Source organism: Crocodylus porosus, unplaced genomic scaffold (assembly GCF_001723895.1).
Source record: "Crocodylus porosus isolate Cpor-Errol unplaced genomic scaffold, CroPor_comp1, whole genome shotgun sequence".
Classification (NCBI taxonomy): domain Eukaryota; kingdom Metazoa; phylum Chordata; order Crocodylia; family Crocodylidae; genus Crocodylus; species Crocodylus porosus.
Genome location: NW_017728913.1, coordinates 17,882,219 through 17,902,952, shown reverse-complemented (window position 1 = coordinate 17,902,952; position 20,734 = coordinate 17,882,219). Strand labels below are relative to the sequence as shown.

General features: G+C 43.0%; 1 protein-coding gene across 2 annotated transcripts in view; it reads left to right on the top strand.

Moving 5' to 3' along the window:
* The window catches only part of FSTL5 (follistatin like 5), a 600,367-nt gene that overhangs the window by 338,042 nt on the left and 241,591 nt on the right, over positions 1 to 20,734 (top strand). For both annotated transcript variants that reach the window (XM_019534563.1, XM_019534562.1), the window contains exon 6: positions 19,116 to 19,236. In XM_019534563.1, coding sequence (XP_019390108.1) covers positions 19,116 to 19,236 — 121 coding nt within the window. The remainder of the gene's footprint in view (positions 1 to 19,115; positions 19,237 to 20,734) is intronic.

Here is a 20,734-nt window from a genome sequence, read left to right as displayed (position 1 = left end):
GATGTCATGATCATTGAATACACTATTTTGGAGACATCCAAAGGCAGCAATGGCAGGTTTTATCAACATCTATACTTCTGTTTTGGGAAAACTGACTACCCAGGTAGGGGAAATTCTCACTAGTCTTCAAGGATTGTCCTCTAATTGTAGTATGTGGGAACAGCTGGTTGGTTTGGAGTAGTTCGGTAAAGTATCTTGGTTTTTGTGCAATTGACAGTGGGCGTGTCTACACTTTCATTAATGCACAGTGCCTACTGCACATTAAATTTAGTACTTGCAAAAGGAAGTACTAGTTAAATACATAGTAGGCTGCCCTACTACACATTAGCATGATCACATTCTTTTTTCTTAACAGTTAATGCACGGTAGACTAATACTACTGCACATTAGTGTAATAGCACAGTTTTTGCCATGATGCTGTAATCTGCAGTCAGTCAGTCTACAGCGTATTAAGTGTCTCATGTAGACATTCCCAGTGAGTCCAAGCATTTAACGTGCTTCACAGAATAGTTGAGAGTGACCTGGTGCTCTTTAATTGAAGACAACACAATGGTAAGCATAATGAAGATCAGTAATGGAGGTGTTGGTCATCTTGAATTTGGAATGTAACTAGTGTGACAGGATTCGGGCCACAGGGTTGGTCATGATTATCCCTGGTGGCCATGTGGCTCCTATTGAGCTCTAACTCTATAGCCCTCCCTCGATTGCTCGCTCGCCAAGACATGTTCTTATTAGAAATTGAATAAGGGAGTTTGCCTATGTACCTTAGACTGAGCATTGGTCCATTTGAGTCACCACTGGGTCTCTACTGGACCCCAATAATCTTAAATTGGCCCTTAAGCTCCTCTTGGCCTGTCTGTGCCCCTGTAGGGTGCCTGCAGTTTTAACGGCTAAGTGTGCATCCGTGCTCCTCCATAGCCTTAAGGACTTATTGTGTGGCTCTGTCATCCCATACACCACACCCCATGCCACATGGGTGTTATCATACACTGATAATTACCTGATGGTCATTCAACTTAGCCCCTCTCTGGGCTCCTCAACACTCCCAGGACTTCTCTGTGGTGTCAGACCCTCTGGTTGCCTGCACCTGGTCCCTGTGGTCTTCTTTCCACCCGTCTCTCTGGGTTCTCAGACCCTGATCTCATGCTCAGCCTGCTCTCTCTTGGAGCCCCGGTCTCACACAGAGCCCCTCTCAGCTTGTGGACCCCTTGGTCTAAGTTTTGGCCCCTCTCTGGACTCGTGGACCTGCTGGCCTGAGTCTCAGCCCCCCTCTGGTTTCATGGACCATCTGGACCCAGTCTTGGCCCCTCTGTGGCTCCTGGACATCCTTCTAGGCACCACTCTCTCTGGCTCTTGCATTCCCTACTGGGCCCTACTCTCAGACCCTCTTGGGCAACTGGTTCTTTAAGTAGGCCTTGAGCCTGCACCAGCTCCATATATCTTAAGTGATTCCTCTTAAAATATAAGGACTCCTAAGCAATTCTTCTTTCCACCACTTGTTCTTTTGCTCTTGAATTTTCTTTTGGGTGTCTGCTCCACACCCCTTTCCCAGACCTAGGACACATGGTTGGAGAATGGGCAGGGACATTTCTTCACTGCTTTACTTCCCTACCACTCCATTAGAGGAGAGGAGAGTGATGGGAAAAGACATCCCACTGATTCCTCAGACCTGCTTCCTCACTGGTTCACTCTTCACAATGGAATAGGAAGAGTGGCGCAGCCACTGCTCTCCATGATTACCTTATACTGGAATCACCCCCCATTTTGGGAAGGCACAGGGAGCAGTGAGGAGAGGGTGCCTGCAGGCTAGAATGCTTGTACTGCTCCATCTTTTGGAAAGATTTGTAGAAGGGAAAATTTCTCAGAAATATCCACTGCTAGAAATGAATGCTATTCATATCCTTTGTTAATTTTTTCTTCTGTTGCTGAAGAGAGTGAGAGAGCAAGCACAAGCCCACCAGAAATATTATAATGCAACATAGAATTAAAGTGTGATTATATATATTTTGTAATTATGAAAGGAGTAGTTTCCATATAGTGGAAGTGACCTTTTACAACACCAAAGTTTTTATTTACCATAACTGTTAACTCAAAGGTATTTGCTTCATCGTGCTCAACTAGTGATACTGAGGTATATTTGTTATAGTGATGTAACAAAAAAATGAGATGATTTTTATATTTGGTTAAGTCCTCCAAAATTAGACTTTGTTGTGCTACTTTATTTTACTTGTTATATTGGTAGGCTGTTTAAAGCAAAATATACTAATGAAAAAGGAAAAAATTCTTATAAAATGACCTGATTCAAAAACAGGTTAAACTTGTCAGATAGAGTAATGATGAATAATGAGCTTCATATTGTTCCCCCTCTTTCCATCTGCACTTTGTGTATTTCATAATCTACTGTGTGGAGCCAAAAATATTTATTTATGCTCTATTTTCTAGAGTGTCAGATGCCAAACTGTACATTTGCTTTCTTTATTTTTTTACAAGCTAAAGATGGGATAAATTAAACAATTTGTTGGGAAACCCATAATTGTTTCTCATTTTATTTTGATCCTGGCTCAGTTTGAATTGATTCCAACTGTACAAAAGACAATTCCAAATGAAAAACAGGCAAACACAAATCAAGAAACAAAAATCAAGGATCACAAAAGAAAACAAATTACTTATTTTTGATTGGCCAACTGATTTATGAAGTTGACTGCTATTTGGGACGTACGATTGTAAAGCCTCCTTCCCCTCCCCTTATTCTCCTTGTCCTTAGGCTGTTGCATTTAATCTCCTTTGTTCACAGGCAAACATTTGCCCAATTCCTGAAAACTGGCACTTCAGACATTACCATACAACTGCAAGGCACAATTTCAGGAACACCAAGAGCACCATATATAGGCAATAAGGAAAAGCAGAAGAGATGATAGCACTGCTCTACTACAAAGTGAAAGAAGTAATATAAGCCTAGGAAAGGGACCATATTCCATGCTTCCCCCACAATCTTTGTCAAGTAAGAGAGTAGTGGAAGCAAAGGAAAAATTCCTTCCTGAAACCATATTTATTAGGGCTGTGTGAAGCTTCGGTCACCAATTTGATTCAGAGGAGATTCAGCCCAATTTTGGAGAAAAAAGATCCTTCTGGTTCTGTAGAATTTACTAGGAAAGGCCCAAAGCATAGGATAACCAGATAGAATCATAGAGAAGTAGGGCTGGAAGGGACCTCCAAAGGTCATCTAGTCCAACCCCTTGCCTCAGACAGGATTATCCCTACCCAAACCATCCTGTACAAATCCACTGTCTAACTTCTTAGCAAAACTACGCACTCAACCCTGACATAACTTAGGCAGGCACCTACCCTGGAGATCTTCAAAAGGAGACAGGATGCACACATTGCTGGAGTTATTTGACCACAGTAGTCTTTCCTGCTCAGAGCAGGGGGGGGGCTGCCCAGTGATCTCACAAGGTCCCTTCCAGCCATAAACTTCTGAGAATAACTTCAAGACATAACACCTTAACTTGCCACAGGTGAATGAGTAGAAAAGTAGTGCCCAAATGTCCTGCTGCTGCAAGGATAGTTAAAATACCCTCAAGAGATCCAGCAAAGAAGACCATGTCCCCTGTTACAGAAGGTGGCAAAAAAACCCTCACAGTCTGTACTAATGTGACCATGTGAATAAAATGCCTTCCTCACCCCTCAGGTAATTAGCCTGACCCAGAGCATCTCATCTAATTGTTTCCCCTAATATCTCATCCAGACCTACTTTGCTGCAACTTTAGTCCATAGGTCTGTGTTCTGCTTTCTGCAGCAGGATAGAAAAGGTATTTTCTTACATTTTTATGGCAGCTTTTTAGATATTTGAAGACTGCTATCATGGGCCCTCTTAAGTACCTTTTCTGTAATCTGAACATACCTATCTCCTTCAGCCTTTCCCTATATGGCTTGTTTTCCAAGCTCTTTATTATTTTTGTTGCCCATCTCTGGACCTCCCTTAACTTCCCCATGTCCCTTTTAAAAAGTGGACCTCAGAACTGAACACAATATTCTAGATGAGGCCTAAGCAGTGCAAAGTAAAGAAGCACTATGACTTTCCATGTCTTGTACCTGATGCTTCTACTGATGCATCGCAAAAACACATTCACCTTTTGTACACCTGCATCACACTGCAGACTCCTATTGAGCCTGTGACCTACCTTGCATGTGTCAGCTCTAAACCTGTTAGATCCAGCCCAGCTTTCCAGTCTGTCAAAATTCTTCTGAACTGCACTCCAGTGTGTTCACAATCCTTCCCAGTTTTGTGTTATCTTCATATTTGCTCAAGAAGCTCTTTTCCAGCATCCTAATCATTAACAAACACACTGAATAACACTGGGCCCAAGACACACCCCTTTGGGACTCTATTTGAAACCTCCTGCCATTCTGATGTGATCCATTTGTAATTGCTTGTGGCTATGGAGCCAGTTGTCTAACCACTTTCTAGTAGTTTTGTCTAGCTGACACTTCTCCAGTTTATGAGAAGATCACATGTCAAATGCCTTGTCAAAAATCCAGGTATACTGTATCCCCAGCTTCCCCTTCATCTACACAAGTAGGTATGCAAATGGACTTCCTTAGGTTATGCTCCAGTAACTTCCCATGTATTGAGGCGATACTTACTAGTCTGTAGTACCCTGAGTCCTCATTTTTGTCTTTTTTTAAAGATATGAAAGACTTTTTTAAAGACTGTGTTGGCCCTTTTCCAGTCCACTATCTACCTCCCAATCTCCTATTACTTTGGAAATATTATTGACAAAGGCTCCAAGATCTCCTCTACCAGTTCCTTTAGTATCCTGGGATTGAGTTAATCAGGTCCAGGATGAGAACTTGAATTTATTCAGACCTACCAAAAACTCTTGTTTTTTCATCTCAGCTTGTCCCCATCCTTATCCAAATAATTCTTAAGTGTCCGGTTCAAGTCATAATTTTTGGTGATGTAAAGTAACTGTATAGCTTCAACTTATTTGCGTATCCTGTTAAAAGCTGGTTATTAAACAATGGACCCACAGTTTCCTCACCTTTCTTTTCTATCCAGCATACTGATAGAACCTCTTCCTCTTGTCTTTAATCTCTTATACCAGGTGCAGCTCATTTCTACCTTTGCCTTCCTGATTTTGTCTTGCTGGTTCTTGGTTTTTCTTCATATGTGTCCTTGGTGAGCTGCACACATTGCTAGAGAACTGTTTGTAAAGTACACCATAGGGATTGCAATACTTGATTTCACATATTATATAAGCTATTTTTTTTTTGGATCAGGAGCTCCCTATCATATCATACTGTCCCTTAGTAATTTAAGACGTATCAATTCCAGTTTTAAAAGGATTTAGGTTCTTTTCCTCTGCTATGTTGCTCAGAAGTCAAAGAGATAATTTGGTGTTATGGGGAGAAAAATACTTTAATCACAGATAAAACATTTTTGTATGTTTCTTATACTTGTGCTATAAACACCTTTGGAGGCAAAGTTCATATAGCATATTTCATGAGAAAAGTGACAGTGCTACATGTTTATACTTGGAACTTTGTACAAAATGTAGGAGAAACAAAAGAAAATGAACATGCATGTAAGTAGGTGTGTTTATGGCTGTAAAACTATGTCAGATATACAAGAAGTAAAGGTTTATAATTGTGCACAGTAAAGCATGCTATAGGAATACTGAATTATTTAATAGAAGTATGAGTACATCTACATACAAAAAATAATATATGGTCATTCATCCATGCAGTGTCTGTTTGCATGACATACTAAGTTTTCATGCATAGATGGGAGGATATTCCTAGAAATAACATAGTTATTACATATCCATTAAAAATATAAGCTAAATTTAGTATCACTTCTATCGTAATACAGCAGTCATTGCTTCTAAAAGGTGCAAGCAAAATAGTAGACATGTTAATCAAATTTTCCAGCCGACTGCTTCATCTTCAAGGCCTGTATGATCAGATTTGGTCCAATCCCTGCCACTTCTTATGTTTCTCAACGAAATGTTGTTGATCTATTTCTTTAGAATACATGGGTCTTTGATATGGCTCACAACTTGAATTGAATTATAGAACCATCTATCTCTTCCAAGCTTCCCAAAGTATAATTCTTCTTCCTTTTGCAAAAGCATTAATATAAGAAAATAATAGCATTTTCTTTCCATCATATATATAGTAATACTGTTCTTTTGACATTAATGTATCCTTTGACTTCATTCCTTTTGGTTATTTAATATAAATAGTCACATGATTGCCTTCTGCATCCAAAATTCCAGAGGAATATTTTAGCACTATTTTGCCCGTTTCAAAGATCGTGCTAGGAGAAAGGAAGGGGAGCAAGGGAGATGTGATTCAAGTTGCAGAGCTTGAACTAGCATTGCAGGAGTTGCTGCATCTCTGCTCCCAACCCTTCCTCCCCTACCCAACCTGAATGAGCAGACAAGGGAGTAACCAAGGTTTTTGGGGTTTTTTGTTTTTTTAATGTCCCTGACTTGGGTAAGAATCTTTTACCCCCACCTTTGATTCCTCCTCCCCTCTTTTCTGTGCTCAGGGGCACCTCTTCTTCCTTCCCTTTCCCAATTTACCTCCTTTCATGTCTGCTTCTTTTGCTATCCCTGGCTGGCCCAGGGGCAGGAGCAGCTCCAGAACCACTCCTGCCTCACTTCAGTGGGGCTGAATTAAGAGTCAAGCTCAGCTGGGGACAGAGGTGGTGGTCAGGCAAGCTAACCATTCTTGAGCCTGCTCCTGGATGCCAGGGAATACCCTGGGTGGATTGGGCAGAGAAGAGAAACCTGCCTCAAACCACCACTACTTGCTGTCCTGGGTTGAGCCCAGCTCCCTACACAATCTTGCTAGCATGGGCAACTGGTGCCTCCTGACTCTGGGGGGGCACCAAATTGCTGATGGGGGAGTCCCCCAGCAGCCGATCATCAGTTTCACAGCTGGCACTTCCAGGGGGTACACACCCGATCTTAGGGCATGCACGTGCACCCACATGCATCCCCTACACGTTGCCAATGCTTGTTGAAGTATGGCAGGGCAGCTAGAAAAATCAGTTATGATTTTGCTCCATGTTTCTTTCATTTTCAATAGGAAAAAAATACCACCTGTTCAGTTACCCTTGCTAGTACCGAGTTTAGTTTTTTTCCACTCTTGGATATATGCTAAACTGTAATATTTATATAAACAAGATGCTGTAGAAAGCTTAACTGTATTCTCAGTCTATATCTATAACACTAAACAGACCTGAGTGATGGCTTGGAGGATATCAGTGCAACCTACAGAGTAATTTGGGTGATTAAAGGAAACTGTATCCAAGTACCTGTTCTTGGTAAACAGCCATATCCAGAAAAAATACTTAAACATATTTAAATATAACTGACTAGATCAACCTTCTGCCAAAGCATGGTAGAATCATAAACTCATGGGAGGGACCTCTATAGGTCATCTAGTTCAATCCCCTGCCTGTGACAAAATCACCCTCATCTAAACCCTTGTCTTATCTACTGTATTTACTTGAATACAAGATGAGGTCCCATTGCTTCACTGTTCTAATGGGCCACAGGCCATTGGCCACGTTCTGCTGTCTGGAGCAGGAGAGAAAAGGTGTTTTGCTTTTTATTGCAGCCCTTCAGATATTTGAAGATGGCTATCATGTCCCCTTGCCTTTTCTGCAAGCTGAACATGTCTGTTTCCTTCAGATTATCCTTATATGGCTTGCCTTTCAAGCCCTTTATCATTTTTGTCAACTGCCTCTGGACCCTTTTTTTAACTTTTCTATATCCTCTTTAAAATCTGGAGCCCAAAACTGCACATAATGCTCCTAGATGCAGCCTAAGCAGTGCCAAGTATCACCTCCCATGTCTTGCATTTAATGGTCCTACTGGTGCTACACAAACTGTATGCACCTTATGTTCAGATATGGCACACTGAAGACTTATGCTGAGTCTGTGATCCACCAAAACACCTAGATCCTTTTCTGTAGTGCTGCTATCTAGTTGGTTATTTGTATTGTGTGGGGGGGGTGGGGTTTAAATTTTCTTCCTGAGGTGTAGCACCTTGCATTTCTTGGCGCTGAACTTCATCCAGTCAGCTTTCCAATCTGTCAAGATCCTTTTGCGCTGTGTTCCTGTTCTTTAGTGTGTCCGCAGTCCTTTCCGGTCTCATGTCATATGCACATTAGCTCTAGTAACTCTCTCTTCTAGCATCCTAATTGTTAATCTTCTTTGTCACATCTCCAATCTAACCATTCTAGGGGGCTGGGGGAAATGATTGAGAGTTGTGGGAGTGATTGGAAGTTGGGGCATCAAACCAGGGACTGGGGGGAATGAACAGGGGCTTCCCCCCAGCTCCCCATTTTATACCCCAGCTCCCTGATCATTCCTGCCAGTTTCCCAATCATTCCCCCGAGCCCCTGCAGCTTCTCCTAGTGCTCCCAGCACTGCCTGCTTCAACCTGGTGGGGGGCAGCCAAGGAAGCAGCCAAACGAGGCATGGCTTGAGCCAGCAGCCCAGGAGAAGCTGCAGGGCCTGGGGAGACTGCTTGGGAAGCTGATGGGAATGATTGGGGGCTGGGAGAACAAACAGGGGCTTCCCCCAACCCCTGCAGGTTCTCCTAGGGTTTCCAGCTCTGTCTGCCTTGCTTCGATGTGGGGGCAGCCCAGGGGAACAGGCACATGAGCCACAGCCTCTCCCAGGTCTGCTGGCTCGAGCCGGGGCTCATCTGGCTGCTCCCCCAGCTGCTCTCACCGGCACTGCCTAGTGTTTGCTTGTACAGCCTATATCCGAATCTCTGAATCTCTCCAAATTGATTCAGATACTTCTGACTCAATTCAGAGACATTAATGGGTCTCCCAATTTGATTTGGATATGGAAGTTTCGGCCGCCAAATTGGCCAAATCTCTTCCGAATTGAATTGGCTACCAAAGCTTCACAGAACCCTAATATTTCGGTCTTTATGGAATCGGAACAAAGTCCTCTAAATTGCAGTTTGTCTGGTTTACATTGTCCCTGGAAGCACAGAGATTTATACTTAAGTCATGCACAATCCTGTTCTTTACAGATCTCTCTACAGAAAAGATGAATTCCTTTTTCCATTTTAATGAAATTGTCTATTCCTTGTAAACAAGAATTGTTTGCAGTGATGATGCGTGGTTTTTTTTCCTTAGGTACTAAATTGAATCCATCAATGATAATAACAGGCAAACTAAAAACTGTTGGGTAGTATTTTTGGAGGTGTGGAGGATGTCATGTGAGCTAATGAAAAAAGATCTCATTTCTGGCTTCTTCCCTGAAGATATGCCATTTTTTTTTAATGAAGCTTTCAGATATATCCAAACTCAAAAGTCAAATGGGCAAAGTTTAACTGATGGCAACAATCCCACCTGTCTTCCTGACCTTCAAAGTTAGCTCCGTAGCTAGTTCTGTGCTGAAATTGTGTTGGGTATTGTGAGTAAGAAATAAGAGTTGTGTTGGAAAGCAAAACTACTTGTAATATGATTTATTTTTCGAATGTCAGTCCTCACTGTGCCAGAAAACCATAAAAGTTTAAATGATAAATTACATGGCTGATATACTTCCTGTACACTTGTCTGTACTTCCTATATGGTCTAGAACAGTAGTGTTCACCCTATGGCCTACAGGCTGAACCAGCCTGTGGAGCCATGTCATCCAGCCCGTGAGATTCCCCAGAGTCTGGAAAATTGGCAGCATGGGAGTGGTAGCAGCAGCCAGACCCATGACAGTTAATGTTGCCACTGTTGTCCAGCTGCCAAATTTCCAGACACTGGGGAGTCTCGTATGCTGGATGACATGGTCGCACAGGCTGGACTCTGCTAGTTCATAAGCTTAGGTCAGTATATGGCGGTTACTTTGCATCTGGATCCTGTGTGTGTAGTTCAGTCCCCGTGTGTTAATCCCACTCTGGATCAGGCTCATGGACTGATAGTGCCCATGCTACTTATCCAGCCCATGGGGCTGGATTGGTTGAGCATCACTAGTCTAGTAAAAAATCTTTAAATGTCAAGACACTTGTGGAATTTCAAGTTGAATCAGATAAACAAATAGCAGTCTTTCTTTAACTAAACACTTGGCTGATGATATGTAATGAAAGTGAAAAGGTTTCTGGATGTATGGCAAATTAATTTCATGCTGGGAGGAATGCCAAATTCTTGACAGTTAACTGACATGGAGAAGTTTTCATTGTAAACATGGTGTTTAATTCAGAGCAGTCCAAAATCAAAACATCAAATATATTATTTAAAATGCATGATCAGAGACATAACTTAGTCCTCATTAAGTATAACCTTCATATTAAATATTAAGCTCCAGAAATGTGATTTAATATTGTTTAATTCTCTCTCTCTCTCTCTTTTTTTTCTTTTTTCTCTAATTTATCCAGGAGTATGATTTTGCTGCTAAACAATTATACTAAAGCCCCCGACCCCCAAAACCCATGGATTTGTTCCTTGCTGGCTAAAGCAGATTCATACCATAGCTGATCATTAGATCACATAACTTTAAACTGTTACAGGCTATAGAATTCTGTTCTTTTATTGACCATGATCAATTGAAAAAGGCACCCAGTCTTGATTTGAATTTCATGCAGCTTCAAGAGAATAAAATACCTTGGTAATTTGTCCCAGTGGTTAAGGTTAATTGCCCTTATAGTTGAAAATGTTCACTGGTGGACTTTGCTTTTGTCAGACTTAAACTTCCAGCACTTGCTTCTTGTTAGCTATTCTCTGCTTAATTGTTGTCTTAGTACTTTATGCTCCCACCCCCAACAGTCCCCACACACACATATCTAAAAGGTAATTGCACGTCAATATGAAGCACTGGCTTTAAATTTCAAAATCATCTCAGGCTGTTAGAATAGTACAGCAGTAGAATGGACTGTCCAGGGAAACTTGTGACATCTCCTTCAACAGACGTTTTCAAGAGGCTGGATAAGCAAGCATTGGGCAGGGATTATTTAGGAGCTGCATTCATGCAGTGGGTTTGGACCAGATGAGCCCTTTTATACTCGTATGATTCTTTGAAACAGGTTCTCAGTTGTCTAAGTCAGTGAGAACCTCATTCTGCTTTCCAAAAACCAATTATTTTTTTTCTTGAATGTTCTTGTCTCTTGTCTCTTACACATCATTATTAACCATGTTTCCATCTGCATACCTATATTCCCTTACCATACCTTTATTCCTTTTTAGGGCCTTGTTACACAGTAATTTTGGGCAGCAACTGGAGTTCTTAACACCTAGACTGTCTGCACATTACCACCTGAAATTAGTTTTAAGTGCTCCTTATGCAGCTCAGCTATGCCATTCCAGAGCAGGATTACCTCTGAACCATGCTACCTGGCTCATGTTTCACTCTAGGCTATTGCATAGTGCAAACACCCCACCCAACCCACTCCGCCAGATCTGTGTCATTTCCCATCCCCACTTGCCCTTCTCCTGAAACATATTTGTTGCTGCACATGCTGTCTGTCCTGGGGGAGCAGGCAGGGAAGGGTTAAACTGCCTACCTGGCCACTGCTACCACTGCTGCTGCTCTCTGGGTCAGCAGAGCAGCAGCCTGGCAGCAGCAGCACTGGAACAGCCAGGTGAGCCTTTCCTTTTAGACCTTCTAATAAACTCTTCAAAAACTTCTTAAATTTCATTCACATTTTCTATCTGAAGTTTTCCTTCCAATTAGTTTTATTCATAATTTCCCTACAATAATGATTTTAATATTAGCCCCTATGAAGGTAAAAGTATATTTGTAACATAGTGTTATTTCTCAGTTTTATCATTTGTACAGTTGGTATATTTGTCTCAATTTTTTTGGAGATTAAATAATGTTTAACATTAGACCATTATTCTTTCCTTTCTAAAAATGAGCAGATATTAAAAAGGTTGTCATGTACTCAAATTGCCTAATGTTGAAAATGTTCATTATATTTTTTCCTTATTCTTAAATATCTCTAGGTGTCATACTTCTTTTGTTTAGTACATGATGAAAAAGTAAAATTTGAAGACTTCACTTGGTTTAATGTACAGTAATCTTTTTAAAAATGTACTACAAGTGTGTCTTCCAAATATGCCTGTTTCCTTTTTGTCACTGCTGAAGGACGGGTTCCTTCTAGAATCTGAATATACTTCACCACCTCCTCTTGTTCTCCTTTAACAGGTACAGAGCATTGTCTCACTTATAATTTTGCTTTCAAAGTCTTGTTCTGTTTAGCATTCCAAATTTGAAGAACAAATACTGTGCTTTTTGGTGCACCTTGATGGTGTGAAAGTCCCTTGGACGTTCCCCCCCCGGCAATGTTTATTTGGGTGCTTTTGTTTTTGTTCCTTCAGGTTGTGAGAGGGATGTAATATTTTGCTGCATTGTTGTCTTGGAGCCTTTCAGCATCTGTTTTTTTAGACCCTCTTAGCTTACCGACACGTACTCTGTTGCTGAATTTCTTTGGGCTGAAGCCCACTCTTTTCTTAACATGCTGCTTATCTCAGCACTTGGCATGTGTTTGTCTCTTGCTGTTCGAGTGCTTCATGCAAGGAATCATCACCTTTTCTTCTTTACCAGGTGCAGTGTAGAGATGATGCCTTAAATACTTCAAAGAGCAAGGCTTCAAAGCTAAGTGCTGAATCATCCAAGTCTACTGAGTACTCAACTTAGATTACCCTAGAGAGAGTTTATTTGGAGAGCAGATGGAGCATGTTCGGTAGAGGGCAAAAGAAACAAAGGATACTTTCTGTATCTCTTAATCCCATGTTTTATCCCTGACACTTCTCTTAAAAAGGAAAGTGGGGAAAGAGAAAGACTATGACTAGAAAGTCAGCTCTCACTTCCAGGAGCTGCTTATACTGATAATTTGAACAGGCTTAACACCAGGTGTTGGCACAGTATCAGAAGGCTTCTTCTAACAAAGAAGTGAAGAGTTTTAATAAGGTCCCAGAGCATTTAGCCTGACTTTACTAGTAGCATGCCAAGACTTCACCTTGAGATTCATCCTTTTCATCCTTATTATTTCACCCACATGGATCTTAAGCATTACAGGATATGGGTTTTTGTTGTTGTTGATGATGGGTTTTTTGTTTTCTAAACAGACTACATTCTCATTTGTATAAGAATACTCTTTGGTTGCTCGTAATGGGGCAGAGAAGCAGTTCTTCAATCTGCTGTTGTTACTTTGGGCAAGTCACCTGTCTTCACATTGCCTTAGTTTTCTTATTTGTAAATTCAGATACTTTTCTTTGGTAAAGCCTTATGGAAAAGGATGGACTTTGACTATGACACCATATGGGTATCTGTCAGGGTTCAAGTTTTTCAAAATTCACCAAACGTTTTTTGGCTAATTCTGAACATCATCTGCAGAGTCAAGTGCGGAGCCAGGAGACCTATGGTCCATTGATTTACCCACTAACCAATCCTTTCCACCCCATTGCAAAAAAGCTGAACACAAAAATGAATCAATACTATGGACACATGTATAATATAATTTAATTGATCACCTGTGTTGAAAACTCATTCTGTGTTTTTTTTTTTTCCTAAGGAAATAATTTGCCTAATAAAAGGCAACACATGTAACTATATTTAGGTCCTGCCTTATTCAATTTAAGGCGTGATATACACGAACCAAAAAATTATCCCACATTATATGTAGAATAACATTTTGGCTCATTTGCTGCATAATCCCACCTTAAATTTGTTTGCCTATGTGGCCAGGTTACTATTTAAGGCACTGTTAATCGCCTCTTCAATATAACATATGTTTCGGGGGCCTTAGATGCATAAAACATCATTATTAAGGCCGTTATGGCAGACATTTAAATTGGAGAATTCTAGCATTAAGGTTGTAGAAATAACTTGAATTCATTTCCTTGTTCACTTGTATTATGATACAGCCTTCAGTCGTATCACCTGATACTTCTACCCCATCATTTTTCTGCTCATATAGGGTGCCTATACACATGCTGGTTCACATACTAATTAGAAGTATTAATCAAGTCTGCTCTGTGTTCTAATTAGAACGCTCCACCATCGCCTCACTACCACGTCTATTAAGCCCCACGCCTTTTAAAATGGATACAGGGGCACTTTAGCTAAACCTCGTTGAATGAGGTTTAGCTAAAGCATCCTGCAGCCATTTTTAAATGTGCAGGGGCTTAATACATGCATTGGTAAGGTGCTTTGATTAGAGTAGGTCTCTGGGAACTGCTCTAATTAAAATGCGCTGGCACCCCTGAGCGTGTGAATAGGCACCCATAGGGCACATCCACACATGCAAGCATGTGTGCTTGCAGCAGCTCAAATAGAAGTGGTGCAAATTTGAGCCGGGGCTTTTTGCCTCAGTGCACATGCTTGGACATGCACTTTGATGTGGAGCAAATTGTGCCACTTGGGGTAAAGTAACCTTACCTGGCTCCTCCCGGATCTGTAGCCAGGGGGAGCTAGAGCCTAGGACCAGCACCTGTGCTGTCCCCAGCAGTATAAAAAGCTGGCCTGTCTTGGCCCCATCCATACAAAAAGCTGCCCTGGCAAGCAGCTTGGGGCTGCTCACTTTTTGGAGCCCGTTCAATTAATAATCAGGGACACTACCCTTTGTGCCAGCAGGACTGCTGCAGCATCATCCCAAATATTTTTTTTTAAATACCCCAAAATCCATGTTCTTCCACATTTGAAACAAAAAACCACTCTACACACACACACACACACACACACACACACACACACACACACATATAGAGAGAAAGAGGGAGAGAGAGAGAGAGAGAGAGTGATAAGTTGGGTAATGCTTTATTGGTAAATTTACAATGTTAAAACAATTTGGAAGCCTACCAGTGTCTCTATCATCATGAAAAAATAAATTCTAAATAACTGTGTGTTGATCTGTGCTTTTGGCTTTCTTCACACATGATGGGTGTGTGATGGGGGGATGTGGTGTTTGCAGGAAGGTGGTGGGAAGGGGTGTGGGAGAAGGCGGTTGGTGGATGTGGGTTGGTCTGTGAGTAGGAGTGGGACAATTGGTGGGGGAACTATGGGTGTGGAAGACCTTGTGCGGGGGCTGCTCGGGAGGGGTGGGTCCCCTGGCCCCCACAGGGTGCAGCCCCCCCCCCCAGCACATGGAATCCCCCCCTATCCAGGATCCCAGCTCCCTGCTGGAGGACCACAGCCCCCATCCCCCACAGGGCCCCAGCCTCCCTGCCCAGGGCCCATAACTAACCTTTAACAGCAGCAGTGGGGGGGCTATGCACTGAGCCCAGCTTGGTTTTGCCAGACCTGGGGCTGCTCTTGCCACCCAGCCAGGCTAGTCTTGTGGCAGCAGGACTCGGTGTGGCCTGCAGGGACCACGTACCAGGCCCAGCTGGATCCTGGGGTCCCTCTGCAGCCCAGATGGGCTGGGCCAGTGGTGATAGGACCCCAGTGAGGCATGTGGGGACTGTGTGTCAGGTCCAGCCAGGTCCTGGGCCTCTCTACAGCCCAGCCGGGCTGGGCCCAGATCCCTGAGGCTCGTGAGTCTGGCTTTGCACTGGAGTGGGTCGCATGGCTCCAGGAGGTGCACACAGGAGCTGCGCCTCCCGGAGCCCTGTGACCCACTCTGGTGCAAGGTCGGACTAGCGAACCACATGGGGCTGGGCCAGGTCCTCACCCCCCCACAGGCACAGGGGGCAGAGGCAGAAGCTGGCCCTGGGGCCCAGCCCATGCTGACAGGAGCCGGCGCGGCATGCTGTTCCTGTGTGCCACACTGGGTCCTGCTGCAGCTGGGCCCTTCTTATAGCTGCAGGACCTGGCCAGGCATGCAGTGACTGCGTGGATCCAAGCCGGGTTCTGCTGGCCCTAGGGCTGCTCATGCCACCTGGCAGCTGGCTGGCATGAGCAGCCCCAAGGCTGGCAGACCCGACTCAGCTATGTGCAGTCTCTGTGCACCGGGCCAGGGATCACAAGCCGCCTGGGGCTGGCAGGATGCAGCTTGGCTCTGCACGGTCCCTGCATGCTAAGCCAGGTCAGGCAGCACGAGCTGTGCAGTCTCCAGGCGGCTCGTGTTCCCTGGCCCAGCCTGGCGCGTGGGGTTCATACAGAGCCGAGCTGTGTCCTGCCAGCCCTAGGCAGCTCATGTTCCCTGGCCTGGCTCGGCACATGGAGACAAGCTGGGTCCTGCTGGCCTTGGGGCTGCTTGTGCAGCTGGGCAGTACGAGCAGCCCCATGGTCAGCAGGACCCGGCTCAGCTCCATGTGGTCACCACGCACCAGGCCAGGTCTTGCAACTATAGGAAGGGCCCAGCCATGGCAGGACGCAGCGTGGCACATGAAAACCTCATGCTGCGCCAGCTTCTGTCAGCACGGGCCAGGCCCCAGGGCCGGCTCCCACCTCTGCCTCCTGTGCCTGCGGGGGTGGGCGGGTGAGGACCTGGCCCAGCCCCATGTGGCTCACTAGTCCGGCCTTGCACCAGAGTGGGTCACAGGGGTCTGGGTGGCGCGGCTCCTGTGCACGCCTCCCAGAGCTGTGCGACCCACTCCAGTGCAAAGCCAGACTAGCGAACCTCAGGGATCTGGGCCCAGCCCAGCCAGGCTGCAGAGGGTCCCCAGGACCCAGCTGGGCCTGGCACACGGTCCCTGCATGCTGCACTGGGTCCTGCTGCCACAAGACCAGCCCAGCTGGGCAGCAAGAGCAGCCCCAGGGCCAGCAGAACGAGGCTGGGCTTGACGCGTGGCCCCCTTGCTGCTGCTGTTAAAGGTTAGTTATGGGCTCTGGGCAGGGGGGCTGGGGCCCTGAGTGTGGGGGCCTCCAGGGTGCCTGAGACCCTGGGCAGGAGGGCTGGCCAAAACCAGAGCATCTTTTTTGTAGGACTGGCTCTGGGCACGGTGTTGAACCATGCCTTGCTCCGCTCTATTGAGGAGTGGTTTTTTTAGACCCCTGGATGTTTGCAGCATGAGGAACATTTTTTCATTCCCACACATGGCTGTTGCACTGCCTCAAAGGGGTTTGGGGTGGGGCAACAGGAATGTGCATGCTCATCTGGAGATGCCCATAATAGTTAGCATTCACAGAAATAAGCAGCACTTCTTTGTCATTTTTTCCCTGTTATTTAATGTTTGGTTGTCCAAGTTCTGAGTGGTTTTGGATGACACTTTGCTGTAAATGCCTCTCCTACAGGTGCACCTCCTCCCCCCCGCTCCCTCCCCACACACCCACTACCTCCTGTTGAAGCCATGTTGCACTGTCCCCAGGGGAGTGGCAGAAAGTGGATGCAGGAGGAGGGCCCAGAAAACTTAGATACCTGGGGTGGAAGGGTGGGCTTGTCAGCAAAACAGGCAATGAAAGGAGGTGATGTCAGCTGGTGAGGTTGGTGCCTAGACCTATTGGGAACCGCACAAGGAACCAGGTTGTAAGGGCAGTTTGAGTCTTGGGCCACAACTTAAATACTTGGGTGCCAGTTGTACAGTCCTGATTTAAAGGATCCCTTATTTGCAGCATGCTGTTCTAATCCTACTCTACGGACAGAATTATACACATTTGCCATGAACTTTTGTGGTACTTTTCACAATAGATGGAGAGTTACACAAGTGTTAGTTAATGAATATCATACTCCCAGTATAACATACTGGGACCATATGAAAAAAGAAATTAAGGTTAAAAAAACCAACCGTTGAATTTTAAAAAAGCCAATTTTTCTGTGTATTTAACGTTAGATACTATCTTTTATGTCACAAATAGAGTTTCATTGATTTCAGTTGCCTCTATGAAGGCTCAGCTCTTCTGGAACCCCCCCTGAATTACTTACTACACACCTTCCAACCTCAGCAATATAAATATAGGGGAGATTCCATTTATTAGGGAAAAAAAAGACTGTGTTGTTTTCTGTCTTTTATGCCTTATGCTCTAAGGAGGCCAATCTTTCTGGGATGCATGTTAAACCCTGGAACTTCTCTGAGTGCCACTTCAGTCCCTTTCCTGTCTGATCTGCTTTCTGCTCCTTGCTCCCTCCCTGATCTGTTGTTATGAACAGAGGCCTCCTCAGCCACTTGACACGCATGCTGCAAGGCTGACCACCCTTGCTCTAATGATACCTTTACTCTATGGCATTTGCATGTTTTTAAATTTTCCATTTACCCTCCTGATAGCCATGAATGTAACTGGTCTTTCTGGTCTTTTGATTCCTGGGTGGAGCAATAGAAACATCCTCTGTTTAGTTTTGAGAAGGTATAGCATATAGAAGCATTTGCTTTTGATGTGAATGGGGGTTACATCTGTATGGTAGTAAAGTTGTCATTGTGATTACACAGGAGTTTGAACTTAATTCTTGACTGTTTGAAATAGGCCTTGACTATTATAGAAGTATAATATTTTTTTCTATTAGAGGTGTGATGTAAAACGTAAGTTCTAAACATTTGTAATTATTAAAGATCTCATGACACTTTTACAAATGTAATGGCATCAAGCTAATTAAATTAATTGCTTTGACAATTTTTCATGCAATCCAGATTGGTTTCTGAACTCTAGTAACTCAGAGTGTAAATGGTGCACCATATAAAGAACATTTCTCCAGCAGAAATTCATTAGAGTTGAAGTCTAATAACCATTAATTATGATCTACTTAAAAAGTGAATATGCCCCCCTGCAGAGAAACTGAATAGTCTTTTCGGGTCAGTTACTTCTGTAATAGTTTCTTGGAAAAAAACAGGCCTGCTGAAAGCCTGCAAGAAGCTGCGGTAATTAACTGTGTAACAAGAATGTATTTTAGTTAATTTTCAGAAGTTCTCAATTGTTTATGAGGTACGGCAGTAGAATTGAGAGATTTGGTATTTTGATCAGTCATGTAAAGAAATAGGGTACATTAAAATCTTGCCTACAGCCCAGAATACCTATCTAGTACTTTTTCATGCTAAACTATATTATTCATATTTCACAAACTTTTGTGTAAACTCTGTGGCAGTATCCTAAAGGTATTAACTTTTTAAACTGTAATAAATAACTGTAAAGCAATTGAAAATCCCTAACTTTATACAGTTTCAGTTCATTGCCCCAAAGCAGTCTTAAAATGATGTATTAAATGATGATTAGAAACAATTAATTATTCTACATAACTCTAAGAGCTCAAATGTAATTTCATGGTTATAATTTTCTTGTCAGGTAATAAAACGGGATGAACTTGGCAAGGATCTGTCTGACTGCTCTCTGTTCGATCTGCTGAAATATGATGATTATAACAGTGACAAGCACCTAGCTCTGGAAGAATTCTACAGAGCATTTCGTAAGTAAAAGGATTAGTCTATTATTCTCTTAGTTTTCCTTTCTGTATTTTGCTCTGTCTTTACATTTTTTTTCTAATTTGAAATGTCATGATATGGTACTTTGACAGTGGGCGTAACTTCACTGTTAGGATGTAGTGGAGCACTGCCAGGTGGACATGAATACAAGATGCATGCGTGCTCAGTCCCGAGTGTGACATCACTACTCCAGCACTGAAGATGAGTTGGCTTATTTGGACATGTATTTATTCATTAGTATGTTCAAGTGAAAGCTGTGTAATCAGGTTGTTACAAGTGAAACTATATTAGCTAAATCTTCATTTCTTTATTGTGATTACTAAGAAGTTTGACTGTTTTCACATTCCTCTGCTCTGGCTGCATTTGTTCAATGGAGTTTTCTAACGGACTCTGCACAGGACTCATGACAAGATAATATGTTAAAGAAGGCTATTTTCTGACATCTTGGAAAGTTATCACATTTTCAGGATTTGGGTACTGGCGGAAGTGGCAGCAAGGATGATGAGGGATTAGGGTACCCAGTCAAGATTTAATGTCTTGATTACAGAAGCAAACACTCCTCCCCTATGCAGGTGCTAGAAAAAGATCAGAGGCTGAGTTTTTGCATACTCTTGTTACAATAAATAAATAAATAAATGCAGTGAACTTAAAATGACAAATATGTAATGTAACCAAGATGCAATAAATGTAAAGGTTAGAAACTCAAACTCAAATGTCACTTGTCCTCGCTCTCCTATTTGCTTCTAAAGAGAGATTGTAGTTGGCTCTTTAAAGGTTGGCTTTATTTATTTTTCTTTTAATGCAAAGTGAAAGCGAGAAAATGAGAGATTCCTTATGGGCCCTGCTGGAGAACCATCTAGCCACAGCGTACCCAAATCCTGGGCACCAGCAACAGCTGCTTAGAATTTTCCACTCTAGATTACCCATGATTTAACCCATGATTAGCCAGAGAAAAGTCTGATCTCTTTCCCCATCTGTCAAAATGGGAACTTGATGGAATGCAATGGATTGTGACTTTTAAAATGTGTTTTAATATGGATATCTGTCTGCTAAGAACATGCCTGAGATCAACAACTTAACATGCTGTCGACCACTAGATTTCTGCAAATCAGTAGGGATATGGTTAACTCCCTCTTGCTAAGTAAAAAGTGTAAATAAGTAGGCAAAATGTTGGCCTCAAAAATTACAACAGTCATGGGGCAAGGATTTCACTCTCTATATTCTCTTGTTTGTCCCCTAGTATTCTGTGTAGTGTGCTTGTTGATATAATTATGATCTGGGTACAATATTTTCAAAAAATAACATTTTCTAAAAAGTTTTTTCAGGCTACAGAAAGACTACAAGCATTACAAGTACCCACTCATGCCTAGCTACCTAAATATTTTAAGTGGTTTTGTGGTGTGTTACTTGTACTATAAACTCTTAATTGAAGGGTAGCATGTTTTTTGCATGTTTTTATAGTGCTTAGAATATGAGGTCATG